This window comes from Bombina bombina, chromosome 2 (genome assembly GCF_027579735.1).
Source record: "Bombina bombina isolate aBomBom1 chromosome 2, aBomBom1.pri, whole genome shotgun sequence".
NCBI classification, from domain to species: domain Eukaryota; kingdom Metazoa; phylum Chordata; class Amphibia; order Anura; family Bombinatoridae; genus Bombina; species Bombina bombina.
The window spans coordinates 595,723,035-595,748,287 of NC_069500.1; the positions used below are offsets into that span (position 1 = coordinate 595,723,035).

General features: G+C 37.0%; 1 protein-coding gene across 1 annotated transcript in view; it reads right to left on the reverse strand.

Annotated features, from left to right (window-relative positions):
- Positions 1 to 25,253, reverse strand: part of LOC128647194 (transmembrane channel-like protein 1) — a 152,513-nt gene that overhangs the window by 88,847 nt on the left and 38,413 nt on the right. The window contains exons 4-7 of the mRNA XM_053699976.1: positions 24,097 to 24,178; positions 12,269 to 12,375; positions 7,934 to 8,032; positions 2,807 to 2,949 (exon numbers count right to left, since the gene is read on the reverse strand). Coding sequence (XP_053555951.1) covers positions 2,807 to 2,949; positions 7,934 to 8,032; positions 12,269 to 12,375; positions 24,097 to 24,178 — 431 coding nt within the window. The remainder of the gene's footprint in view (positions 1 to 2,806; positions 2,950 to 7,933; positions 8,033 to 12,268; positions 12,376 to 24,096; positions 24,179 to 25,253) is intronic.

Here is a 25,253-nt window from a genome sequence, read left to right on the forward strand (position 1 = left end):
TAGCCTCGAAAATGCTGGCATTGCTGCTGACCGGGTCGAATTTGGATGGTGTCCTAAGTAGTTTGTCCGTCTCTTGTTTCCTTGGGAAGAATTCCCTCAGTCTTAGGTTTCATTGAAACTTTTGTAGATCCACATATAGTTCAAAATCATAAGTTCTTTGTGAGGGGATAAATGATAGGCCTTTATTTAAAATATCATTCTCAGTGCTGGACATTGCATATGAGTTAAGGTTTATCACAATGTTGTCATTCATTAACGTGGTGGTCTGAGTTTGTTATTCTTAAAGTCCATCAACTCTATCTCATAGGATTTCACCTGGTCACTCAGTATTTTCAGCCAGTCCTCTGAGGTGTCCTGTTGCAATTTTTGTAGATTCTGGCATTCATATTTCTTGATCTCAGCTCTCGTTTCTTGGAGCAGTCTGCCCACCTCCTGTACGACCAGCAGGATAAGATCAAGAGAGCATTTGTTAAGTATATTGCACCAGCGTTCACAAAATGCCTTGTTGTTATGTCCAAAAGTGGGTATATTTTTTATACAAAATCCCCTCGGTATATAGCTCTTTCTGTGATATTCGGAGAGGTATGTTCCATGTAGTGTCAGATCCTTCTCCCTTTTCTTGAGTTTTAGTAGATGGGTGTATGCATATGCTGGATTGTTCATCATAGGCCCAATTGATAGGGCATCAAACAGGATCTCCTTTGCATCTTCCTCTGTGAATTGGAATACAGATGCCCCGGGAATAACATCCAGGGTGCTGTCATTGTGGGTCGTGTCACCCTCCATGATAGAGTAATGTGGTAAAAAAAAATTGGTATAGCACCAGAGTGTGCAGCCCCAATGTGCAAGAGTGTGCGGCTGTCCTGCAGTTGCAGGAGTGAAGAATTTAAAAGCCAATTTGTATAGCCTTCTTGGTTCCAGGTGCTGTATTAGAAGAATCCAAGCAGTAGGTAGGCCAGCACTCACGGTTACAGATTCATCCACCCAGGGTGCTTCCATGATAAGATAAATGTAATGTTTATTTTGAATTGCTTGTGAATATTGGTGGCATGTTGGGAATATGATCCCTTTTCTATTGTGCGATATGTCGATGTGATGTTTTATTGTTTTATTGTATTTTCATCTTAATTGCATTCAATCTGCTTAGCATATCTGTAAATTTTCATTAGTATTTATATGTTCCATTCATGGATTTGCTGTCATTTCTATTGGATGGTGGTGGGCGCTCCTCCGGTTCTATAGATACCTGGTTGGTCGTGAGGGACCACACCCATTTTTGGGGGCTGTATGTTTGTTTGGTTGCCATGACAACCTCCCGGCGGCCGCAATTGCCCTTAGCACTCATGATTTATCACGTACTACGATCACACCAGGCTTGGTTTTTTTTTTAATCTTTGGATCTGTTTTATATACGTTATTTCTGTAGTTGTTATAGGTTGTTTGGGTGATATAGGTTTTATTAGTTTCACTTAATGGGAGTACAGTAACGGATTCTTCACCTGTTGATTTTTGCCAGTGGGAGTGGCATCACAGGTGATGACCTGGAACTGTATCACTGAGGTTAGTTTAAAAGGCACTGTATTTTGTATGTTTGAATATTGTTATATTGTCTTGTCTGACACCCCGAAACGTTACATTAAAAAGGTAACATTGAAAAATCCTGGCGAGTGCATCCTCATTTCCTGCCTGTATACTTATCATGGAAGCACCCTGGGTGGATGAATCTGATGCTTTATTTATAAATATAATAACGTATGCTATGCATACATGGAAATATAATGAAAAGAAAACAGTGTGATTATATGTATTACTTCATAGCAAAGACATTTTTGTTTTAGATTTTTATACTACAGATTTTCATGACAAAATGCATGTGAATTTCAAGTGAGTATTAAATTTGTTTTCTAAAATTGTCTTAAGTTTCCCTTTATTTCCTTGCCACATTTTTTTTTCTAAAATAGTCTAAAGTTTCCCTTTATTTCCTTGCCCCTGTATCATGTGACAGCCATCAAGCAACCACAGATTAATTTAAATATATATACTGTAAACTCTTGCACATGCTCAGTAGCATGCTCTATCTTAAGCATTGAATTTAAACTTGATTTTCATGTCCCTTTAAATCAGTTTTCAAACACTGTGGTTTCCCAAGTTTCTCCTCTTACATTTTTCCAACTATTGGATTGTAGGAATAAAACATATGACAGGTGAATTCATTGTGACGTAATTTTCAGTGTTTACTTTAAAGGGGCAGTCTACACCGAAATTCTTATTGTCTAAAAAGATAGATAACGCCTTTACTACCAATTCCCCTTCTTTGCACAACCAACATTGTTATATTAATATACTTTATATTCTGCCTGTTTCTAAGCTATTACAGACAGCCTCATATCACATGCTTTTTTCTTAGCTTTTCACAAGAGACTGCTAATTCACGTGGGTCATATAGATAACATTGTGCTCTCTCCTGTGTGCATGCCACTGCACTAATCGGCTAAAATGCAAGTCAATAGATAATAAATAGTAAAGTGATAAGGGGACAGTCTGCAGAGGCTTAAAAACAAGGTAATCACAGAGGTAGAAAGTGTATTACTATAACTGTGTTGGCTGTGCAAAACTGGGGAATGGGTAATAATAACAGGATTATCTATGTTTGATAACAATACAAATTATGGAGTAGACTGTTCATTTAAGATAACTATGTCAAGTAAAGATCCAGGCTGTCTTGTTTACCAAGTGATATAAAATTGCATCTATAGGCATTAGTTTTGGTGTCACAATTATATAATACTTGAATAATTTAACTTACGTTCTAATGACTACCATAAAACTATACGCAATAGTACCAATTCCAACCAACAAATATGAAAGGGGCAGCCTAAACTGGAGCCATCCAATTGTACGTTGACTGTTGTAGTAGCCATAAAAGAGGACAGAATATTGTGCAAAACCCTAAAAAAATACAGAAAAAAATGCATAAAAATGTTCATTTGGACATATACCAAATATAACATCACATTTTAGTCACATAGATTTAACTTAATTTACTTGTTCAACTTCTGTGCACTTAACAACAATGTGCAAAAATCCATTGATGTAGCAAAGTGTGCTTGTGATTTATAAAATAGCTACTCAGTGCCTGATTTGTTAAGAGAAACATAAAGGAGACCTTTGTGCTGTATGAGAACCTGGAGAAAGACATCCCTTTTCTGGTGTGTCCTCAGCTACAAAGATGATGTGTTGTGAAGCAATACACAATAGTTTTACTGTAAAAAAAAAAAAAATATATATATATATATATATATATATATACACAGTATATATATTTTTTTTGATTCTTTAGTTGTTTTTTTCTAAACTAATATTGCACACACCCATTGTAATGCAAGTAATGCATTACTATTTTTTCTAATGCTTACATGTAGGATATGCGCAATAATACCTTACGCCTAGATTTAGAGTTCTGCGGCCAAAGGGGTGGGTTAGCTACGCTGGCTTTTTTCTGGCCGCACCTTTTAAATACCGCTGGTATTTAGAGTTCACAGAATGGCTGCGTTAGGCTCCAAAAAAGAAGCGTATAGCATATTTACCGCAACTTCAACTCTCGATACCAGCGGTGCTTACGGACGCGGCCAGCTTCAAAAACGTGCTCGTGCACGATTCCCCCATAGAAAACAATGGGGCTGTTTGAGCTGAAAAAAAACCTAACACCTGCAAAAAAGCCTCGTTCAGCTCCTAACACAGCCCCATTGTTTGCTATGGGGAAACACTTCCTACGTCTGCACCTAACACTCTAACATGTACCCCGAGTCTAAACACCCCTAACCTTACACTTATTAACCCCTATTCTGCTGCCCCCGCAATCGCTGACCCCTGCATATTTTTTTTAACCCCTAATCTGCCGCTCCGTAAACCGCCGATACTTACATTATCCCTATGTACCCCTAATCTGCTGCCCCTAACACCGCCGACCCCTATATTATATTTATTAACCCCTAATCTGCCCCCCACAACGTCGCCTCCACCTGCCTACACTTATTAACCCCTAATCCGCCTCACTCCCGCCTCAATAACCCTATAATAAATAGTATTAACCCCTAATCTGCCCTCCCTAACATCGCCGACACCTAACTTCAAACATTAACCCCTAATCTGCCGACTGGAGCTCGCCGCTATTCTAATAAATGTATTAACCCCTAAAGCTAAGTCTAACCCTAACACTAACACCCCCCTAAGTTAAATATAATTTAAATCTAACGAAATAAATTAACTCATTAAATAAATTATTCCTATTTAAAGCTAAATACTTACCTGTAAAATAAATCCTAATATAGCTACAATATAAATTATAATTATATTATAGCTATTTTAGGATTTATATTTATTTTACAGGTAACTTTGTATTTATTTTAACCAGGTACAATAGCTATTAAATAGTTAAGAACTATTTAACAGCTAAAATAGTTAAAATAATTACAAATTTACCTGTAAAAGAAATCCTAACCTAAGTTACAATTAAACACTGCACTATCAATAAATAAATTAAATTAAATACCTACAATTACCTACAATTAAACCTAACACTACACTATCAATAAATGAATTAAATACAATACCTACAAATAACTACAATTAAATAAACTAACTAAAGTACAAAAAATAAAAAAGAACTAAGTTACAAAAAATAAAAAAATATTTACAAACATTAGAAAAATATTACAACAATTTTAAACTAATTACACCTACTCTAAGCCCCCTAATAAAATAACAAAGCCCCCCAAAATAAAAAAATGCCCTACCCTATTCTAAATTAAAAAAGTTCAAAGCTCTTTTACCTTACCAGCCCTGAACAGGGCCCTTTGCGGGGCATGCCCCAAGAAATTCAGCTCTTTTGCCTGTAAAAAAACACATACAATACCCCACCCAACATTACAACCACCACCCACATACCCCTAATCTAACCCAAACCCCCCTTAAATAAACCTAACACTAAGCCCCTGAAGATCTTCCTACCTTATCTTCACCTCACCGGGTATCACCGATCGGTCCTGGCTCCAAAATCTTCATCCAACCCAAGCGGGGACTGGCGATCCATAATCCTGCAGCTGAAGAGGTCCAGAAGAGGCTCCAAAGTCTTCATCCTATCTGGGAAGAAGAGGCGATCCAGACCGGCAACCATCTTGATCCAAGCGGCATCTTCTATCTTTATCCGATGAGGAACGGCTCCATCGTGAAGACCTCCAGCGCGGACCAATCTTCTTCCGATGACGTCCAACTGAAGAATGACGGTTCCTTTAAGGGACGTCATCCAAGATGGCGTCCCTCGAATTCCGATTGGCTGATAGGATTCTATCAGCCAATCAGAATTAAGCCAATCAGATTGAGCTTGCATTCTATTGGCTGATCAGAACAGCCAATAGAATGCGAGCTCAATCTGATTGGCTGATCGGATCAGCCAATCGGATTGAACTTGATTCTGATTGGCTGATTCCATCAGCCAATCAGAATTTTCCTACCTTAATTCCGATTGGCTGATAGAATCCTATCAGCCAATTGGAATTCGAGGGACGCCATCTTGGATGACGTCCCTTAAAGGAACCGTCATTCTTCAGTTGGACGTCGTCGGAAGAAGATTGATCCGCGCTGGAGGTCTTCACGATGGAGCCATTCCTCATCGGATGAAGATAGAAGATGCCGCTTGGATCAAGATGGTTGCCGGTCTGGATCGCCTCTTCTTCCCGGATAGGATGAAGACTTTGGAGCCTCTTCTGGACCTCTTCAGCCGCAGGATTATGGATCGCCAGCCCCCGCTTGGGTTGGATGAAGATTTTGGAGCCAGGACCGATCGGTGATACCCGGTGAGGTGAAGATAAGGTAGGAAGATCTTCAGGGGCTTAGTGTTAGGTTTATTTAAGGAGGATTTGGGTTAGATTAGGGGTATGTGGGTGGTGGGTTGTAATGTTGGGGGGGGTATTGTATGTGTTTTTTTACAGGCAAAAGAGCTGAATTTCTTGGGGCATGCCCCGCAAAGGGCCCTGTTCAGGGCTGGTAAGGTAAAAGAGCTTTGAACTTTTTTAATTTAGAATAGGGTAGGGCATTTTTTTATTTTGGGGGGCTTTGTTATTTTATTAGGGGGCTTAGAGTAGGTGTAATTAGTTTAAAATTGTTGTAATATTTTTCTAATGTTTGTAAATATTTTTTTATTTTTTGTAACTTAGTTCTTTTTTATTTTTTGTACTTTAGTTAGTTTATTTAATTGTAGTTATTTGTAGGTATTGTATTTAATTCATTTATTGATAGTGTAGTGTTAGGTTTAATTGTAACTTAGGTTAGGATTTATTTTACAGGTAAATTTGTAATTATTTTAACTATTTTAGCTATTAAATAGTTCTTAACTATTTAATAGCTATTGTACCTAGTTAAAATAAATACAAAGTTACCTGTAAAATAAATATAAATCCTAAAATAGCTATAATATAATTATAATTTATATTGTAGCTATATTAGGGTTTATTTTACAGGTAAGTATTTAGCTTTAAATAGGAATAATTTATTTAATAAGAGTTAATTTATTTCGTTAGATTTAAATTATATTAAATTTAGGGGGGTGTTAGTGTTAGGGTTAGACTTAGCTTTAGGGGTTAATACATTTATTACAGAAGCGGCAAGATTAGGTCGGCAGATTAGGGGTTAATAATTGAAGTTAGGTGTCGGTGATGTTAGGGAGGGCAGATTAGGGGTTAATACTATTTATTATAGGGTTATTGAGGCGGGAGTGAGGCGGATTAGGGGTTAATAACTTTATTATAGTAGCGGTGCGGTCCGCTCGGCAGAGTAGGGGTTAATAAGTATAGGCAGGTGGAGGTGACGTTGAGGGGGGCAGATTAGGGGTTAATAAATATTATATAGGGGTCGGCGGTGTTAGGGGCAGCAGATTAGGGGTACATAGCTATAATGTAGGTGGCGGTGGTGTACGGAGCGGCAGATTAGGGGTTAATAATAATATGCAGGGGTCAGCAATAGCGGGGGCGGCAGATTAGGGGTTAATAAATATAATATAGGGGTCGGCGGTGTTAGGGGCAGCAGATTAGGGGTACATAGGGATAACGTAGTTGGCGGCAGTGTACGGAGCGGAAGATTAGGGGTTAAAAAATTTAAATATAGTGGCGGCGATGTGGGGGGGCCTCAGTTTAGGGGTACATAGATAGTTTATGGGTGTTAGTGTACTTTAGAGCACAGTAGTTAAGAGCTTTATAAACCGGCGTTAGCCCAGAAAGCTCTTAACTACTGACTTTTTTCTGTGGCTGGAGTTTTGTCGTTAGATTTCTAACGCTCACTTCAGCCACGACTCTAAATACCGGCGTTAGAAAGATCCCATTGAAAAGATAGGATACGCAAATGACGTAAGGGGATCTGCGGTATGGAAAAGTCGCGGCTGGAAAGTGAGCGTTAGACCCTTTCCTGACTGACTCCAAATACCGGCGGTAGCCTAAAACCAGCGTTAGGAGCCTCTAACGCTGGTTTTGACTGCTACCGCCCAACTCTAAATCTAGGCCTTAGTTACCATGGAATACATGATGTTAATGATGTTATGTTGTAATGCAATGAAAAATGTAATTATTCCCTTTGTAAGGCTTTTTCAAAATGAAACAAGATACAGTTTTAGTTTTGAGGGAGTTCAGAAGTAGAAAAGTATCCTGGCTTAACTGAGGCTGTTTTAGTGGGCTATGTCAGGAATAGAAACAGCTGTTATAGGAACAATTTGAAATTCTTTAATTTATCGTGGCTTTAGTTCCTCATATGTGTCATGAGACATATTTTAGTCTCAAATTGATTTTTTTGTCTTAGGTGAAAAAATGATAAATAATTTAAAAGTAGCTCAAAGTGGTTGTGTATTGCACAATATAATAACAAATAAAGTAAAAAAAATACTTACACTGAAGTCCCAAAGTGTGGCAAAATTCATAGCACTGTGTTGTTCACCTCTGGGAACAGTTTTTCTGGGCATTGAGCCGTATGGTTTTCCCATTAAAGCCTAAAGAATACACAAATTTATACGTTAAATAAATTGTAACTAATATTGCATTTTATTTAAGACATGTAAACCCCCTTAACCCATACCTTTAAAAGCCTGCGTTTAAGAATGTAATTGATTATAATTCTGGCATAATTTTAGAAAAATTCAAATACTGCTCTTTTAAAATAATTATACTTTTTTGACACATCAACAAGAAGCGTCCTTCGTGGTCCTTTTTTATTTTTATTTTATTTAAAAAAATTTTAACTGAATGGGCTAATTATCTTTTGTATTTGCATTAAAGTGAAATGAATTATGTGAACAAGAACTGATCATTCCCATGATGTATTAGGAAGCAAGAATGGGGAATAGATATACTATAATTTTTGCAGTAGCAGAACTACTCAACAGAGGGTCTTGGTGAAAGATTTTTTTTTTGGCCCCTACCAAGGTAACTCTATAAAAAGAAATAGTAATAATACACATGCTGCCTTGATTTTGAGGATAGATAGATGTACCTGGAACCTGAACTTATAAAAGCCCCCCCCCTCCCCTGCATTAGGATTGTACACATTCTGCACATGCTTATGCACAGACTGGCTGCTGTGGGCCCCCTCATGTTCTTGGGCCCTGGGGCCACTGCACCTGCTGCAGCAATGGTAGTTCCGCCTCTGAATTTCTGTCTCTAGCTTTCCTTATGTAGCACATCTACCTCTCTGCCGGCCATCAGTGGCGACTGTGGGTGCTAGCTGATTTAGCAGTCATTTATAAAATTGTGGCCAATTTTGAAGATATTTGTGATGACTTTACTTCTTATCGGTGATGACTTTACTTCATATAGGTGATTACTTTACTTCATATAGGTGATGACTTTACTTCATATAGGTGATTACTTTACTTCATATAGGTAATTACTTTACTTCATATAGGTGATGACTTTACTTCATATAGGTGATTACTTTACTTCATATAGGTAATTACTTTACTTCATATAGGTGATGACTTTACTTCATATAGGTGATTACTTTACTTCATATAGGTAATTACTTTACTTCATATAGGTGATGACTTTACTTCATATAGGTGATTACTTTACTTCATATAGGTGATGACTTTACTTCATATAGGTGATTACTTTACTTCATATAGGTAAATTACTTCATATAGTTGATTACTTCATATAGGTGATTACTTTACTTCATATAGGTGATTACTTTACTTCATATAGGTGATTACTTTACTTCACTTCAGGCAAGCAGCAAAGTACACACCATTTTTTATCTGTGGTAGCAGTTGTGTATGGTATCTCTTTATTGTAGAAATGGTTGGAGTTTCTTATTTTAAAACAACTTATACGCGGATGACTCGCAAGTTCATGGATTTTTACGCAAGTGTTTTTTTTTTTTTAAACAGGGCTGCTGAAAAGAACTAGGTATAATGTTTGTGCGTAAGTCAAAGGAAAAAACCCCTGATATTGATACTTAAATGTTTATTTTTGTTTATAGAAAGGCATATGAGCTGGAAATTCTTTTTTCAATCAAAATTATCAGCTTAAAGGGGCAGTCAGCACCAAAATTGTGTTATTTTTTAAAAAGATAGATAACGCCTTTACTACCCATTCCCCAGAACTAATTGGCTAAAATGCAAGTCAATAGATAATAAATAAATAGCCATGTGGTCAGGGGTGGTAAAAAGATGCTTAGATTGAAGGTAATCACAGAGGTAAAAAGTATATTAATATAACCATGTTGGCTGTGCAAAACTGGGGAATGGGTAATAAAGGGATTATCTATCTTTTTAAACAATAACAATTTAGGAGTAGACTGTCCCTTTATAACTATGTAAAATATAAGTTCCCCTGGTATTTAATCTTAGATATTGAACAAAAGTTAAGATTTGGGTCTTCTTGTAACTAGTTCATATATTTTAAGGACAAATTAAAGATTTAATGAATGCTAATCATCCTTGTTGCCTGTTGTCTCAGACTCCCAGTCTTAGTAATGCATGTAAATAATACAAAATGCCATAAACTGTAGATTGGCTGGCTAAACGTGTTAGCTGACTGAACCAGATTAGCCATTGAAATGGAACAAAAGACTTTGGGCTTGATTATGAGTGAGGCTTTGTGCTAGCGCAATTGTGATTTCACAATCCATTTTTCTTCTGCTGATATTGCAATTTGGGAGAAATTGCGATTGCTCTAACACAGTAGCCTTTTCCACTTCAATCTTTACCGATCTAAGAGGTCTGGAACTGTGTTCCAAAATTAAAAAGTTGCACAAAACACAACAAAAATACATTACAAAGTACACTTACACCCATTAACTACACTATTAACCCCTAAACTGTCATCCCGCCACATCACAAACACTAAATAATACTACTAACCTCAGAACCGCCATCCCCCCACAACACAAAGTATCTAAATAAACTATTAACCCCTAAACTGTCACCCCCAACATCGCAAACTACCTAAATAAAATATTAAATTAGGGGTTAATAGTTTATTTAGATACTTTGCAATGTGGGGGGGTGGAGATTTAGGGGTCAATACTTTTAATTAGTGCTTGCGATGTGGGGGGATTGAGTTTAGCGGTTATTAGATTAGGAGTTAGGTTTTTTCACTTTTTTATTTTGTTTTCGCGAGTAGGGATTTTTTTTTTCAACATTTATTTCTCCATTGATTTCTATGGGGGAACACATGCACGTGCACCTGAAAACTCTGCTAGTGATTTTTGGTCTACCGCTAGCGCAAAATAATGAATTTCTCAACTTGTAATTTGAACGGATCCCAAGAAGCGCAAAAAGCATTATGCTAGAGAAGTTTTTCCTAGTGAAAATTTTCGTTTTACCGCGGCACTTGTAATCTAGACCTGCGATTCTTATTTGAAGATAAATCAAAGTGTCAGTTGTCAAAGACATTAATTAACAAAAATATAAAATCCTATAAAACATTTGCAATAACATTTATAAACAACATTTACATGCAGCAAAAAAAAAAACTTTCCCATGTCTTTTTAAAGATGATTTGAATGTTGTGTTTTTGAAACATAAAAGGTATCAGAAATTCTTATACTATACTTATACTTATAACTAAGTATATATTTTCAATATGAGTAATGCAGAAATATTGAAATGTGTAATATATTTTAATAGAATATGAATAAAAATAATCAGTGTGCACTGGACTTTTTTTTTTTTAAATATGAGAACTTTTAAAACTTATAAAAACTTTTAAAAACATATTGTTTTTTCCATTTTGCTTTTTTTAAAACAAATTACACAGAGCTTAGTAATTATACATACATTTATAGAAATTCATGTAAATATAGAGACCCTTTCTCTGCTTCATCGAACACTGAAGATTGTGACACGCAATATACAAAATTTAGATATTCACACTTATCCAGGACATTGTTATATAGCAATAGAAAACCAACATAGGACCAGATTACGAGTGGCATGCCAATAGTTATGTGAGAGCCATATCGGGTTTATTGCAGCTGTTTACGTGCATCGGAAGGAGCGCTCGTATTACAAATTGAAAGTAAATGTTAATGCGTTAACGCAATCTCGATTTATACTAGAATGAATAACACGACCTCAGAGAAAAGTACAGTTACACTCATAAGAACACTATCTAATAAAAATGTTTTAAAAAATATTGAACAAAAAAGTTATAAGGACTCAAAGATATGAGGTATCAGGTGTTGGTAGACAAAGGGCTTTAACATAGAGATACATATGTATCTCTAAATACGTATATATATATATATATATATATATATGTGTGTGTGTTTGTACATATGTATTAATAGGTATTTACATACATATATACATATATATATATATATATATATACACAAATACACATGTACACACATATATTCATATATATATATATGAGTGCATTGGAGTCCTTCTCAGTTAAGTAGCTGAAAACATGAAAAAACATATTTATGCAATATTAATATTTACTAGTGTTTAATTATGTATGTACTGTAAATATGTCACATTCCACGGTTGCAATATTCTAATTTTGCCTTTTTCACGATGTCTGGTGTAGCGCGAGAGTAAACGTTTTACTTTTAACTTGTTATATGAGCACTACCCGATGCGTGCGTTAGTGGAGTTAGCGTGCTAGTGGGAGAGATAAATAGCACGCCACTCGTAATCTACCCATTATCACTACATAATAAAGTTTCAAATGTAATAAAGCAGAAAAAAAAAATATGAACTAGAATACAATTTTACCTCAGGTACCATGACAAGACCAAAGGTTAATCCAAACAGTATCATATTAATTCCATACATCCATCTCAGAAATATAAAATAGGAGGCAACGGAAGAGCCAAAGTGACCTGAGAAAGGAACAGATGCTGTTGAATACTAATGTGCTATTTATTTTGAATATAATAAAAAGTGCCGATATATAGGAATACAACCGTAATCTATATTATACAGGTACAGATGTTATTGCAACAGTATCACAAGAATCTTAGACGTTTATAACCAACCACGAGAATGCACTATTGGAATTTTGCCACCAGAGGTCATGCACGCTAGCTAATCCGTTAGGAATTAAAGGGATACTGAACCCAAGTTTTTTATTTTATTATTCAGATAGAGCATACAATTTAAGCAACTTTCTAATTTACTCCTATTATCAATTTTTATTTGTTCTCTTGGTATCTTTATTTTAAAATGCAGAAATATAAGCTTACAAGCCGGCACATCTTTGTTTAAGCACCTAGGTAGCGTTTGCTGATTGGTGGCTAAATGCAGCCACCAATCAGCAATTGCTATTCAGGGCTCTGAACCAAAAATGGCCCAGCTTGTAAAGTCAACTTCCTGCTTTTTAAATAAAGATACAAAAGGAACAAAGAAATATTGATAATAGGAGTAAATTGGAAAGTATCTTAAAATTGTATGCTCTATCTGAATCATGCAAGAATTAAAAATGGGTTCAGTATCCCTTTAAAGATTTATTCATATTACTATGTTACTATGAATGTTGCATGAATCGTAGCTCAGCACAATAAGCCCTAGATTTTCCTCAGGATCAAAAGGATTTTTTTTAAAGTTGATAGGAAACCCACAATTTTCTTTTGTAATTGAAATTCAAAAGATTTGAAACAACTTTCTAATTTACTGCTATTATATTCTTTTGTTATCTTTTGTTGAAAAGCAGGGACGTATGCTAAAGAGATGGACCATTTCTGGAGCACTTTATGGCAGCAGTTTTACAAGAATGGTTTCCATTTGCAAGAGCACTAGATGGCAGCACTATTTCCTACCATGTAGTGCACCAGATAGCAACCTAGGTATCTCTTCAACACAGGCAACAAAGCACATTTGATAACAGAAATAAATTGGAAACGTTTTTTAAATTAGTTTGCTCAGAATCACAAAAGAATATTTTTGGGTTTTCATATCCCTTTGATGATATATTTTCAACAAACCAATTAATAGCATCAATTTACTTTTTTGTAGACTGATATGTAAAATTATTGTTCTCACTCACCTGACATATTCCGACCCATTGAAAAACGTACCTGTTTAAATAAATTATCTCACCTGAGCTAAATTATCGATTTGTATTTTCTACACTTTATGATCACACAAACATATATTAGTTTATGATATTTTTCTGAGCTATTTCTAGACTTTTGTGGCAGTAAACCGTAACAACCCAACAGGAAAGCGAGCATCATCAAAAAAGAATTCCTTCTTGTAACCATTTAAGGCCAAGTAACAGAGGGGGTACTGAGTAAGGAAAGGGATATAAGAAGGTTAATAAGAGGGGGGGGGTACGTGGTGAAAAATGGTCTGAGAGAGAGAAATGAGGGCAGAAGATGGTAATGTCAGAGGGGCTGATATGTGTTGGTTGATAGGAGGCTGAGAATGGGATGAGAGAAATAAGCATGTGGTAGGACAGCACATCTGACAGGGTCAGACATATGGGTCTTGTATAATCCTCGTGACAAGGTTACAAATAAGCTGGTCTCCTAGAGAAATCAGCCACTAAAGGGTGGCCATGAAAGAGAAGGCTACCATTTAAAACACTGTTAGTGGTTTCATTTCCTTTATCTAGTATGCAGCAAACTGATGATAAGGAGTGACTGATATGTAAGGGGGTCCTTTTCTAAAAGTTAATGCTGTCCCATCAAAAAAATAAACATTTTAACTGTTAAATAAACATGACATTTGTATGTTGTACTTCACAAAGAATATAATTTAAAGCAAAAACAAGTGACATAGACATTCTTATTTTTGTATTTTATGAAAATATTCTTGGAGCTGTAACCAGTAATATAAACTTGTTTTTGTACTTTATGAAGATGTACTTGATACAAAAATCCTGTTTTATACTTCCTGAATGTTATTCTTGGTGCTGTAATCTTTGACACAAAGGTATTTTTTGTACTTTTTTTTACATATTTGTCCAGATTAGAAGTGGCGCTCTAATTATAAGCAATATCGTTTGACCGCGCTAACATTTGCAGAACTTTGATTTTACAAGTCCACAATAAAGCGAGTTAATCAGAGAAGGGTGAGTGTGTCCTACTTTGCCTTCTTAAAATGGATATGGTGTTACAAGTTGAAAGTTATAGTTTGTGCTCAAGCGGAAGCCAAAACTGGGCTAAAATATTTAGCGTGACCTGGGGGCATATTTATCAAGCTCCTGAAGGCTAGCCAGAAACAGAAGTTATAAAGACCGCTGCTCTATAACTTGTCTGCCTGCTCTGAGGCGGCGGACAGAAATCAACCTGATCGAATATGATTGGGTTGATTGACATCCCCTGCTAGCGGCCGATTGGCAGCGAATCTGCAGGGGGCGGCATTGCACCAGCAGTTCACAAGAACTGCTGGTGCAATGATAAATGCCAACAGTACATGCTGTTGGCATTTATTGATGTGCAGCAATGTACAGCGGACATGATACGCTACTTCGTATCATGTCCGCTTGCACATTGATAAATATACCTCCTGAAGTAAACTGTAAGGGTTAAAAAAAATGTTGCACAAAACACATGTAAAACACATTCAAATAAAGTATTACACACATATATACACTTTCTAATAAAAATATATCATATTAATACAAATGTTTTAAAATGGTTAAAATTGATATGGTATGGGGGCGGAGCTTGGCCGCTTAGAGAGATGGCCGTGTAAACGCATCGCTCCTAGTCCCACGTCTGTAAATCCCGACAAAATTAGCCACACATACCCAACAAAATAGCACCTGACAGGGGGCAAGGCACACCGGAGTTTGAGGCTGGAAGAAGCCTCATAGGATCTACAAGCGAATCGCTTGTACCTCGGATCTACCCCCTGCACAGTTAGACCCACGCGCCAGAACAGAGACGCGGTGCCATCTTGGAGGACTCCACACGCATCTGGATCTTAGACTAGCTGCGATCCGGATGGTCGGAGAGGCAGGCGATTAATGCAGTAAGGCTTTGAAAGCAAAGATCCTGCTCATCTGGCTCCTGGTGACTGGAGGGCTCAAGCACCACACTTTTAACCCTATCCTAGCCAGCAAGATCACACCTGCTCACGCAGGGGGAACTACTCACTGCCGGACATTATTCTAAATATAACCTGCCTGTCCCTAAAAAGGCTACATTCTGTGGACACTAATTTTAGCAGCACTAGAGGCATATACTGGTACCGGGAAGACCCCAAAAAGATAACATAAGGGGACTTGATAAATTGCGCATCATACTGCAGCTATCTGAAGTAGGGGAATTATTAGCTGGCCCTGAACAAACAAGTACCCACCTACAACCAGCTATACAGGGACTCTATCACCACACTTTTTGACACACTGGAGGGGGCTACCTAATACAGAATTTTACTCTATCCACAACACATCTGTGCCTACTGGGGCAACTTGATTTGCCATCTGGGCCTTAAACTGTAGTGGTACTGGAGACATACGCAGGTACTGAAAAGACCCCATAAGATAACACAACAAGATTCTTTACAGTGTGGCAAGCTGATCAGTGCAAAGTACTGCAGCAAAGAAAACACACACCAGCTGCAAGAAGAGTGCATAAAATAAAACAGGGAGACCCTGACTATCTAATTTACCTGAAGTGGGGGAACACCCCAAATATATAACCTGGACATGCCAGGTAGAAGACCACATAAGCCAGATAACCTACCTAACACCCGAACAATGCAAAACTACTTAAAGCAAACCAACCCTACCCAGCCCCCAGCCGTTGAAGCATCAAATCAGAATATACAAAAAGCAGACATGCAGAACAAATCCTCCCAAGCCACAAATCCTGCAGACTTCACCAAAGAGGATCTGAAATCGCTTTGTACTAAAGATGATGTCAAAGAAATGATGTCAGAGGTAAAAAACTGGTATGGGGAGCTAAGGAAAGATCTATCAAGGGTAGTACAAAGAGTCACGAACTTGGAAGAGAACCACAACACAACTTTCAATGACATTCAGCACGTGTCCCGTCTGGCATATGAACAAGAAGAAACAATCCACCATCTGCTTGAGAAAGTAGAAGACTTGGATAATCGGGGAAGGAGGAATAACCTCCACATCAGGGGCATTCCAGAAAGCATACAACCAATGGCCTTAGAGGGATGCCTTCAAAGTCTATTCCGGACCCTCAAGGGAGATGAGGGAGCTCCAGATATAAACATCGAAAGGGCCCACAGAGCCTTATGAGCCAAACCCCCTCCAAAGGCACCCCGAGAGACATCATTCTGAAACTCCTGCACTTCAAAGACAAAGAGGATATAGTGAAGTATGCCAGACAGAAAAAAAACTTCACACACGCAGGAAATAGAATCCAAATCTTTGCAGATTTAAGCCCTACCACCTTGCAGAAGAGGAGAGACCTTAGTTATATCACCACGACTCTACGAGACCAAAAAATTCAATACAGATGGAGTTTTCCTGTGAGCATCATCGCCACTAAAGGAGACACAGCTGCCATATACAGATCCCAAGAAGATTTGCCACGTTTTTGAGAGACTTTGCGGATTACCATTAAACCTACAGAGTTACACCACAGAGATATAACAGATCACCATACTCTTCCAGGAGGAAGCCACTTGCCGCCAAGAGAGAATCAAAGGGACATGGACAATTTGCAATTGGCTACTGCTAAAGGCGACACAGACACTAGTGGGGGTACTGACTCCTGTTGGGACTCTAAAACTTTTCCTAAAAAGGCTACAGATTGTAAGTTTTTCTTTCTTTATTATAAATACTTATAATTCTTTCATGGGATTGCAGATGTGGGATACTACCTACCTTTCTATTGTTATAACTTGTGAATTGTTCTTAGGAATTTTGCCTAATATCTATTTTTCTAACAATTATTTAACAGTAATTTCCTCAGATTGGTTTAGAATTGTAATCAGAGTATTTGTACACAGTTGGAGAATTGTAAGACACTATTCATTTAATAAGCACACCTATAGGGAGCCTCGGTGATCAGACAACGGAAGCACATCCAATCTACATTCCATTAAAGACGGTGACTATACACGACAACAAGCACCATTACTTACTTCCCACTTAAAACACATAATTAACTGAATCGCATTACAATAATGACAATTGACTCTGAACCTAGCACAAGGCCCCTTACGCTGATTTCTATTAACGCAAAGAGTTTGAACAGCCCAGAGAAAAGATCGATAGCCTTTAACCAATTGCACCACGCTTCAGGAGATATAATCTTTATTCAGGAGACCCACTTCCAGATAGAGAAAGAGCCTGCATTTCTTCATAAACGATACAGATCAGCTTACTTGGCATTAGGGAAGGGAAAAAAGCAGGGTAGGGATCCTATTCAGCAACTCAATTAACTTCAAACCCACTCATACGATAAAAGACCCAAACGACAGGTACCTTATAATCTCTGGCCTCTTATACAATAATCCTGTGACATTTGCAAACATCTACCTTCCAAATACTGGTCAACATATAGTTTTTAAACAAGTAACCCAATTACTGCTCAAACACACGAAGGGCACACTTCTGCTAGGGGGCGACCTTAATTTACCACTAGATCCCACAATAGACACTTCTACTGGAATGTCCTGCACACCAAAACGTACTATTAAGGCCATAAATACAGAGATCCAACATTTAAGATTGCATGACATATGGAGAACCATGAATCCAAACAAACAAGACTACACTTTCTATTCCCACCCACACCACACATACTCTAGAATAGATTATATTTTGAGCGACCAACTAGGCTTATCCATGATAGACCATTCCATGATACTACCCCTCACCTGTTCTGACCATGCCCCGGTACAATGTAAAATCACTTGGCCATCTACAACTATAACGCCCTTTATCTGGAGGTTAGATGACACCATACTGGATAACCCACTGACTAGGTCAGACATTGACACAACTCTAGAACACTACTTTAGAGAAAACACAAGTGACACCACCTCCCACACTACACTATGGGAAGCCCACAAATGTGTAGTAAGAGGGGAATTTATCAAACTCAAAACAAGAGACAACAGACATAATAGACAATTTTTAAATTCTACACTAGCCCAGATTAGATACTGGGAAAAGGAACACAAACAACATCCCTCTTCCTCATCTATATCGAAATCCCTTTCTGAAACAAAAACATTTTGATCTCAACAACAAAGCAGGCTCATCACTGGCGAAAGCCCTCAAACGTAAGCAATTGAATACACATGTGCACACCATAGTAGATAAGAAAGGCACAACGCACACAGACAGTAAAAATATTGCCAAGACTTTTAGACTGTATTATGTTGTACAATCTAGACAATGACAGTGGGCAGGAAGACATAGACCAATATCTAGCCAATCTCCCTCTTAATAAATTGAATAGGGAAGACTCGGATCTTCTAGACGCACCAATTACTAGTGAGGAAATCAAACTGTCTATCAAGAGTATGCCTAACGGGAAAAGCCCAGGCCCTGATGGATTAAGTGTAAAATACTACAAGACATTTATGCACCACATATTACAACCCCTCACCTCTTTGTTCAACTCAATCTTAAAAGAAGGAGGCTTCACAGAATGTTTGCTGGAAGCACATATCACAGTCCTCCCGAAACAAGGCAAGACCCCTGATAGACCCAAGAATTTTAGGCCCATTTCATTACTGAATTCGGACAGAAAGATATATGCTAAAATACTAGACAATAGGATAAACAAGTTTCTCCCAGCATTAATCCACCCCAACCAAGTGGGCTTCATACCTGGAAGGGAAGCCCAAGATAATACCCTAAAGATACTTCAGCTTATGGCACACGCACAAACCCATCACATCCCACTAGCGCTAGTTTGATGCTGAAAAAGCGTTTGACAGGGTACGCTGTCTAAGATGAATTATAGCAAATCTTTCATAGCACAAATTTGCTCACTCTACAGTAAACCAACTGCCCAGGTTAAGGTAAATGGCATCCTTTCTGATAAATTTAGCATACAGAATGGGACAAGACAAGGGTGTCCACTATCGCCTGTGTTATTTGCCATCACTATTGAGGCCTTAGCACAAACAATTCGATCAAACTGACAAATTAAGGGTATACACACTAAAAAATGCGAGCACAAGTTAGCACTATACGCTGATGACGTCCTACTCACCCTTACTGACATAGATTTATCCATACCCAAAGTACTGGAGACGTTTGCGGAATTTGGCAGGGTCTCGAACTCCCATCTTAATCTTAGTAAATCCAAATTTTTAAACATTACCTATAATTCTGAGATGCTGCCTAAATTACTGCAAAACTGCCCTTTAAAAAAAGCAACAGACAAAGATGAAATACCTGGGAATATATCTGTCACCAGACCCTCAGGAAATTTTTCAAGCCAACTACAAAAATTTGGAACACAGCCTGGTCACGGATCTATCCAGCTGGAGAAATAAATCTATCTCCTGGCTGGGACGTATCAATGTGGTGAAGATTAATGTCTTGCCTAGATTACTTTACTTGCTTCAAACCACACCTATACCTCTTCCAATACATTATCTAGATAGGATACAAAGACTTATTGATCAATATATTTGGAGAGAGGTTAAACCCAGAGTAGCAAGACGCACACTACACTTCCCAAAAGACAGAGGAGGGCTGGGGGTGCCACATATAGCTATATACAAGCAGGCGATTACCTTACATAGATTGCTAGACTGGTGTCAAAATGACCCAAATAAAGTCTGGGTTCAATTAGACTGTGACATACTGAACACAAATAATGCAGGCTTGATAGCTTGGCTTAATCCGAGGCACAGACCAAAGGCAGTGACAGACTACCCTCTGCTACTAGATTTTTTTCAAATCTGGGACAAGGTTCTAAATACTTCGACACACATATCCAGCATCATTTCGCCACTTACTCCTATATGCAACAATCCTGAGTTGCCCTGGGATTTCAGAGAAATAAGAACAAACCAGACCATACACATAGGAGAGAGAGTGTTTTCTGCAATAACAGATGAGCATAATCTTAAGAAGCTTGGGGACATACAGGAACAGCTACCTAATATACCAATGAATTGGTTCACACACGCCCAAGTTGCTCACTACATATCTACACACCAGCATAAACAATACTTCACAAGGCTGAAAACCCCATTTGAGACCCTTTGTTTACAAACAAAAAACACACACCATGCAATTTCAAAATTATATAAACTTCTCTTACCCGGAGATTAACATGCTCTCCCTTCCTATGTTAAAGCATGGGAAAGGGAACTGAACACAGATATCACATACCAGGAATGGCAGACAGCTTTCCAAGCCACAAAAAAGTCATCAATTTCTGCCAGAATTCAAGAGTCGAACTACAAATTTCTCTCCAGATGGTACCTCACCCACATCAGACTACAATACATATACAGATCGACCTCAGGGAAATGCTGGAGAGATTGTGGTGGGGAGGGCTCATTTATACACATCTGGTGGGATTGCCCTAAACTGGACACATATTGGCTTGAGATTCTTTCCCACATAAAAGACATTTTGGGCTATTCCTTACCTAATGACCCTAAGATCCTCCTATATTTATCACTACCCAAAATTGACAGAAAGGAACATAAAGCTCTGCTAATGATCATGCTGTATATATATATATATATATATATATATATATATACTGTATATATACATACTCTGTAGACTCCATGCACTCACTCCCAGCTGTGTCAATCTTAATGAGCCCTTTTGTTTTCTCTGTCAATATTCACAAACTTTTCCAAACATATGAGGGCACTCACAGGTCTTATATTTTGTAAACTTTTTGATGTTTTATTCAGATAATTTTGTCATGGAGCACATGAATGGCAATCTAGAACGCCAAACAATTTTCATCTGGATAAGATAATATGGTCTTGAAAAAGGCTTAAATTACAAACCGAAACATCGACCATGTGGATGAAATGTATATTGTAATTATCTGAATAAAACATCAAAAATTTGCAAAATACAAGACCTGTGAGTGTAATATAATTTTAATGTGTTTTTGATAGAAATACTTAAAATTTCTGTTCTTTACTTATCCTTTTTATTTGTTTATTTATATATATATATATATATCTGTATATATATATATATATATCTGTATATACAATATTATTTATCTATCTATCTTTATTTATATATACATATAGATATATACAGTTTTTTACAAAAAAATTAAATAAATATATACAGTATATATATATAGCCCCTATAGTGGGCTTTAAGAGAGACAGGAGCCTCAAGGGCCTCCTGTTGTGGACTGATCCTGCTACGATGGTTGTACCACATGTAACAGCTTGATCATTGGAAATTTGTTTGGACACCCTAGGACTGAAAAAAAAGAATATTCCTGAGGCAGAGACTGACATGTTCCTCCCAGATGGTGGTGTATATTATTAAATGCCCATGTGGGCTTACCTATGTTGGTAACATGGAGCTCCCTCTCAAGGAGTGGATTGTCAACCACAGATCAACATCCAGTTGTGATGCATTTTGTAACTGAGAAGCACACTGTGGCTAATTTACGTTGTATGCCAAGTGATCAGACCTCCAAAGGGTGATGTAAATAAACTTCTATTACAAAAAGAAATGGAGTGGATTTATAAATTACAGACAATGGCACCAGAGCAGCTAAATAAACAAATATGGCTATCCTGTTTTCTGATGGACAGATGATTTTGACTGCAACTGGATTTTTGAGTGAATATGTATATTATTACATTGATTATTTTCTTTACTCTTGGTCCCCATACTCAATTAGAAATAGAAAAAAACAGTTATAAAAATAGTTTGTTTCAGTGTAGGTGTCCACATTAAGGTAGAATTTGTAATATAAGTCAGCATACCTGTGTAAGAGCATTTACAGATTATTGGTTATATGGATTATATATGTTTCTGCTGGAGGTACATGCGCCAACTTCTGCATTTAATGACGTTTAGCTCCTTTTATTTTTTTATGTTTTGTTGTTGTGGCATGATTTCTATTGCAACAGAAATGTAGCTGTTGGGGTACCGTAGTTGCTGGCATTGTATAAGTTTCTATAGTAGCTAGGTGGAAACGGTTTTGGCGCTTGGTAATATTGTTATATATGTTGCATTAGGAGCTTTGATCCTTGCAATAATAATATGATAGAGATGTTACACTTACACTTTTGATTAGGTAATGTTTAGTTTTAAAGCTATATTTGTGGGAGCGATAACGGTGACATCATTATCAGAAGTGGACGATTTTCACTTTGGTTTGAAACTCGTGGCAGGCTTACTCTGGGGATTATTCCAGTATTTAAGGTGGGTTACTTGGTTAATATGCCATACTTCTGTGAATGCAACCTTGACAAAGGTACAGGTTGAGGACCGAAACGTTGGGCCATGTACACAATGGAGGTAGCACAATAAAAAGGTGAAGTTGATTTACAATACCAGGTGTGAGTACCGGCTATCTAGTTGTATAAAGGAAGTGCAAGGGTTTATTGTAATATATATATATATATATATATATATATATATATATATATATATATATATATATAAAAAGAAAATGTTCTTCTATGTGAAGAACATAGGAATCTACTCAATGTCTGGTTAAAGCGTGAGTGATAACTGTTTTTTGCAGCGCAGCTCATAGAAGTCTATATGGAGAAAAAGCTAACACAGACACAGTATCCAAAGTTCTGAAGTTAGTGCATCACAGTCTTTAGCGTGCCACTTTTAATCTGGCCCACACTTGGTAATGCAGTCTGTTATATGAGCAATCACATTCCTGTATTTTATGAATTTATATTAGTGAACTTTGTTTTTACAACATCAATGTAAACTTTTTAATGTAACATGAGGAATGAACATAATTGTTGAAATTACATTTTTAGTATAAATATTATTAGGCTCAAGTTATCCCATAAGATGGACACATGTTTCCCAGCTAGGTAACCAGTCCAACTGTCTTTTGATGAATAAACAAGTTCAAGGGTGATTTATATCTGCTGATCCTTAAATTGTTGTAAGTCCCTCTCACAGTGTGGGCCCCACTTACCCCTCTATCTCACACATGCTAAAAAAACCATTCCAAAGTATTACAATTATTCACACAATTGTTGTCATATAAATCATGAACAAACATGCATTCAGTCATCTATGCATGAACATCTTTTGTAGTTTAAAAGTATGATGGTATATGGGTTGTAAAACCAAGATAGGAAGTGTTTTGTGTTTGTTCAAAAGTCTACTGAGCATGCTTGAAAACAGAAGCACAAAAAATAAAAAATAAAATGGTCTAGATGTACCTTTAAAAAAGACCAAAATTGGTTTTCAATAAATAAATGGCCTTAATAAGATGAAAAAAGAAAAGTAAAACATATTTACTAATAGAATAGAATGCCATTAGTTACAGCTTTCAATGATTGATGAATTTTAGACGGTGAAAAGTCATTTAAAAAAACTGGGTTTCAAAAGTGTTAGTTTTAAAAGTGTGGCTTAAAGTTCTTTATCCTTAAAAGTGAGCAATGCCTATGATTAATTTACTAAAGAACATAAACAAAACCTGTTTAAATTTAAAGTATAAAATCATTACTTTCAATTTCCTTAATTTTCATTTCCCATGGTATACAAGCAGTTTTGAAATTTTCAAAATCTCTCTGGAACTTCATCCATTTCTGCAAAAAAAAAAACAAAAAACAGATTTGTTTGTTAAAATAGTGAATAAATAATGTGAATAGTACACAGACCACAAACACTACACACCTTAAAACCAAATGGTGGAGTGAAACAAACTTCTATAAGATTTGATCATAATAGAGGTACTGATCATTTAAATATATTTTAATTACATGAAACACTGCAGAAAGTTGTGTTTATCTCAAATGAAAATGAATGAAACTTCTGATGACATTGTACAAACAGGCAAGGAACATTGTCTGAGGGTTCAGAATGTATTATATTCCAAGGGGAATTGGCTTAAAGGTATACTGAACTCAAATGTTTTCTTTTATGATTCAGAGAGTGCATGCAATTTTAAGCAACTTTCTAATTGGCTCTTATTATCAATTGTTCTTTGTTCGTTTGGTATCTTTATTTGAAAAAGCAGGAATGTAAGCTTATGAGCCGGCCCATTTTTTGTTAAGCACCCTGGATAGCGCTTGCTGATTGGTGGTGCTGGACCAAAAATGGGCCAGCTCGTAAGCTTACATTCCTGCTTTTTCAAATAAAGATACAAAGAGAATGAAGACAAATTTATAATAGGAGTAAATTAGAAAGATGCTTAAAATCGAATGTTCTTTCTGAATCACGGAAGAAAACATTTGAGTTCAGTATCCCTTTAATGTTTAGATTCATGTAATTAAATACACTTATAATATCACTTTCATGAAAGCAATATTTGTGCTTCACTGTGTAATACCAGCACACACTAATAAGAACTGGTATTACAAGTTGTCAGAAATGCAAACACGACCTTGCATTCACATTGCTTGGAAGCATTGCGCTCACAAGATCATGCTTCAATAGGCTCCTATGGGAGCCTCGTTCTGATGCCATCAGGGACGGCATCAGAACCTAAGGGCAGCGCAGGGGGTAAGTAGCACAGGGATGACAGCAAATTTAAATATATATATGTATATGCTTATATAATATTAGTAATTTGGTGTATGCACTCTCACCATCCAACAATAACAGCCAGGGTGCCCTGTTGCCACCTCTTCTGAGTTTGGGGACATGGTCTATAATTCTAAA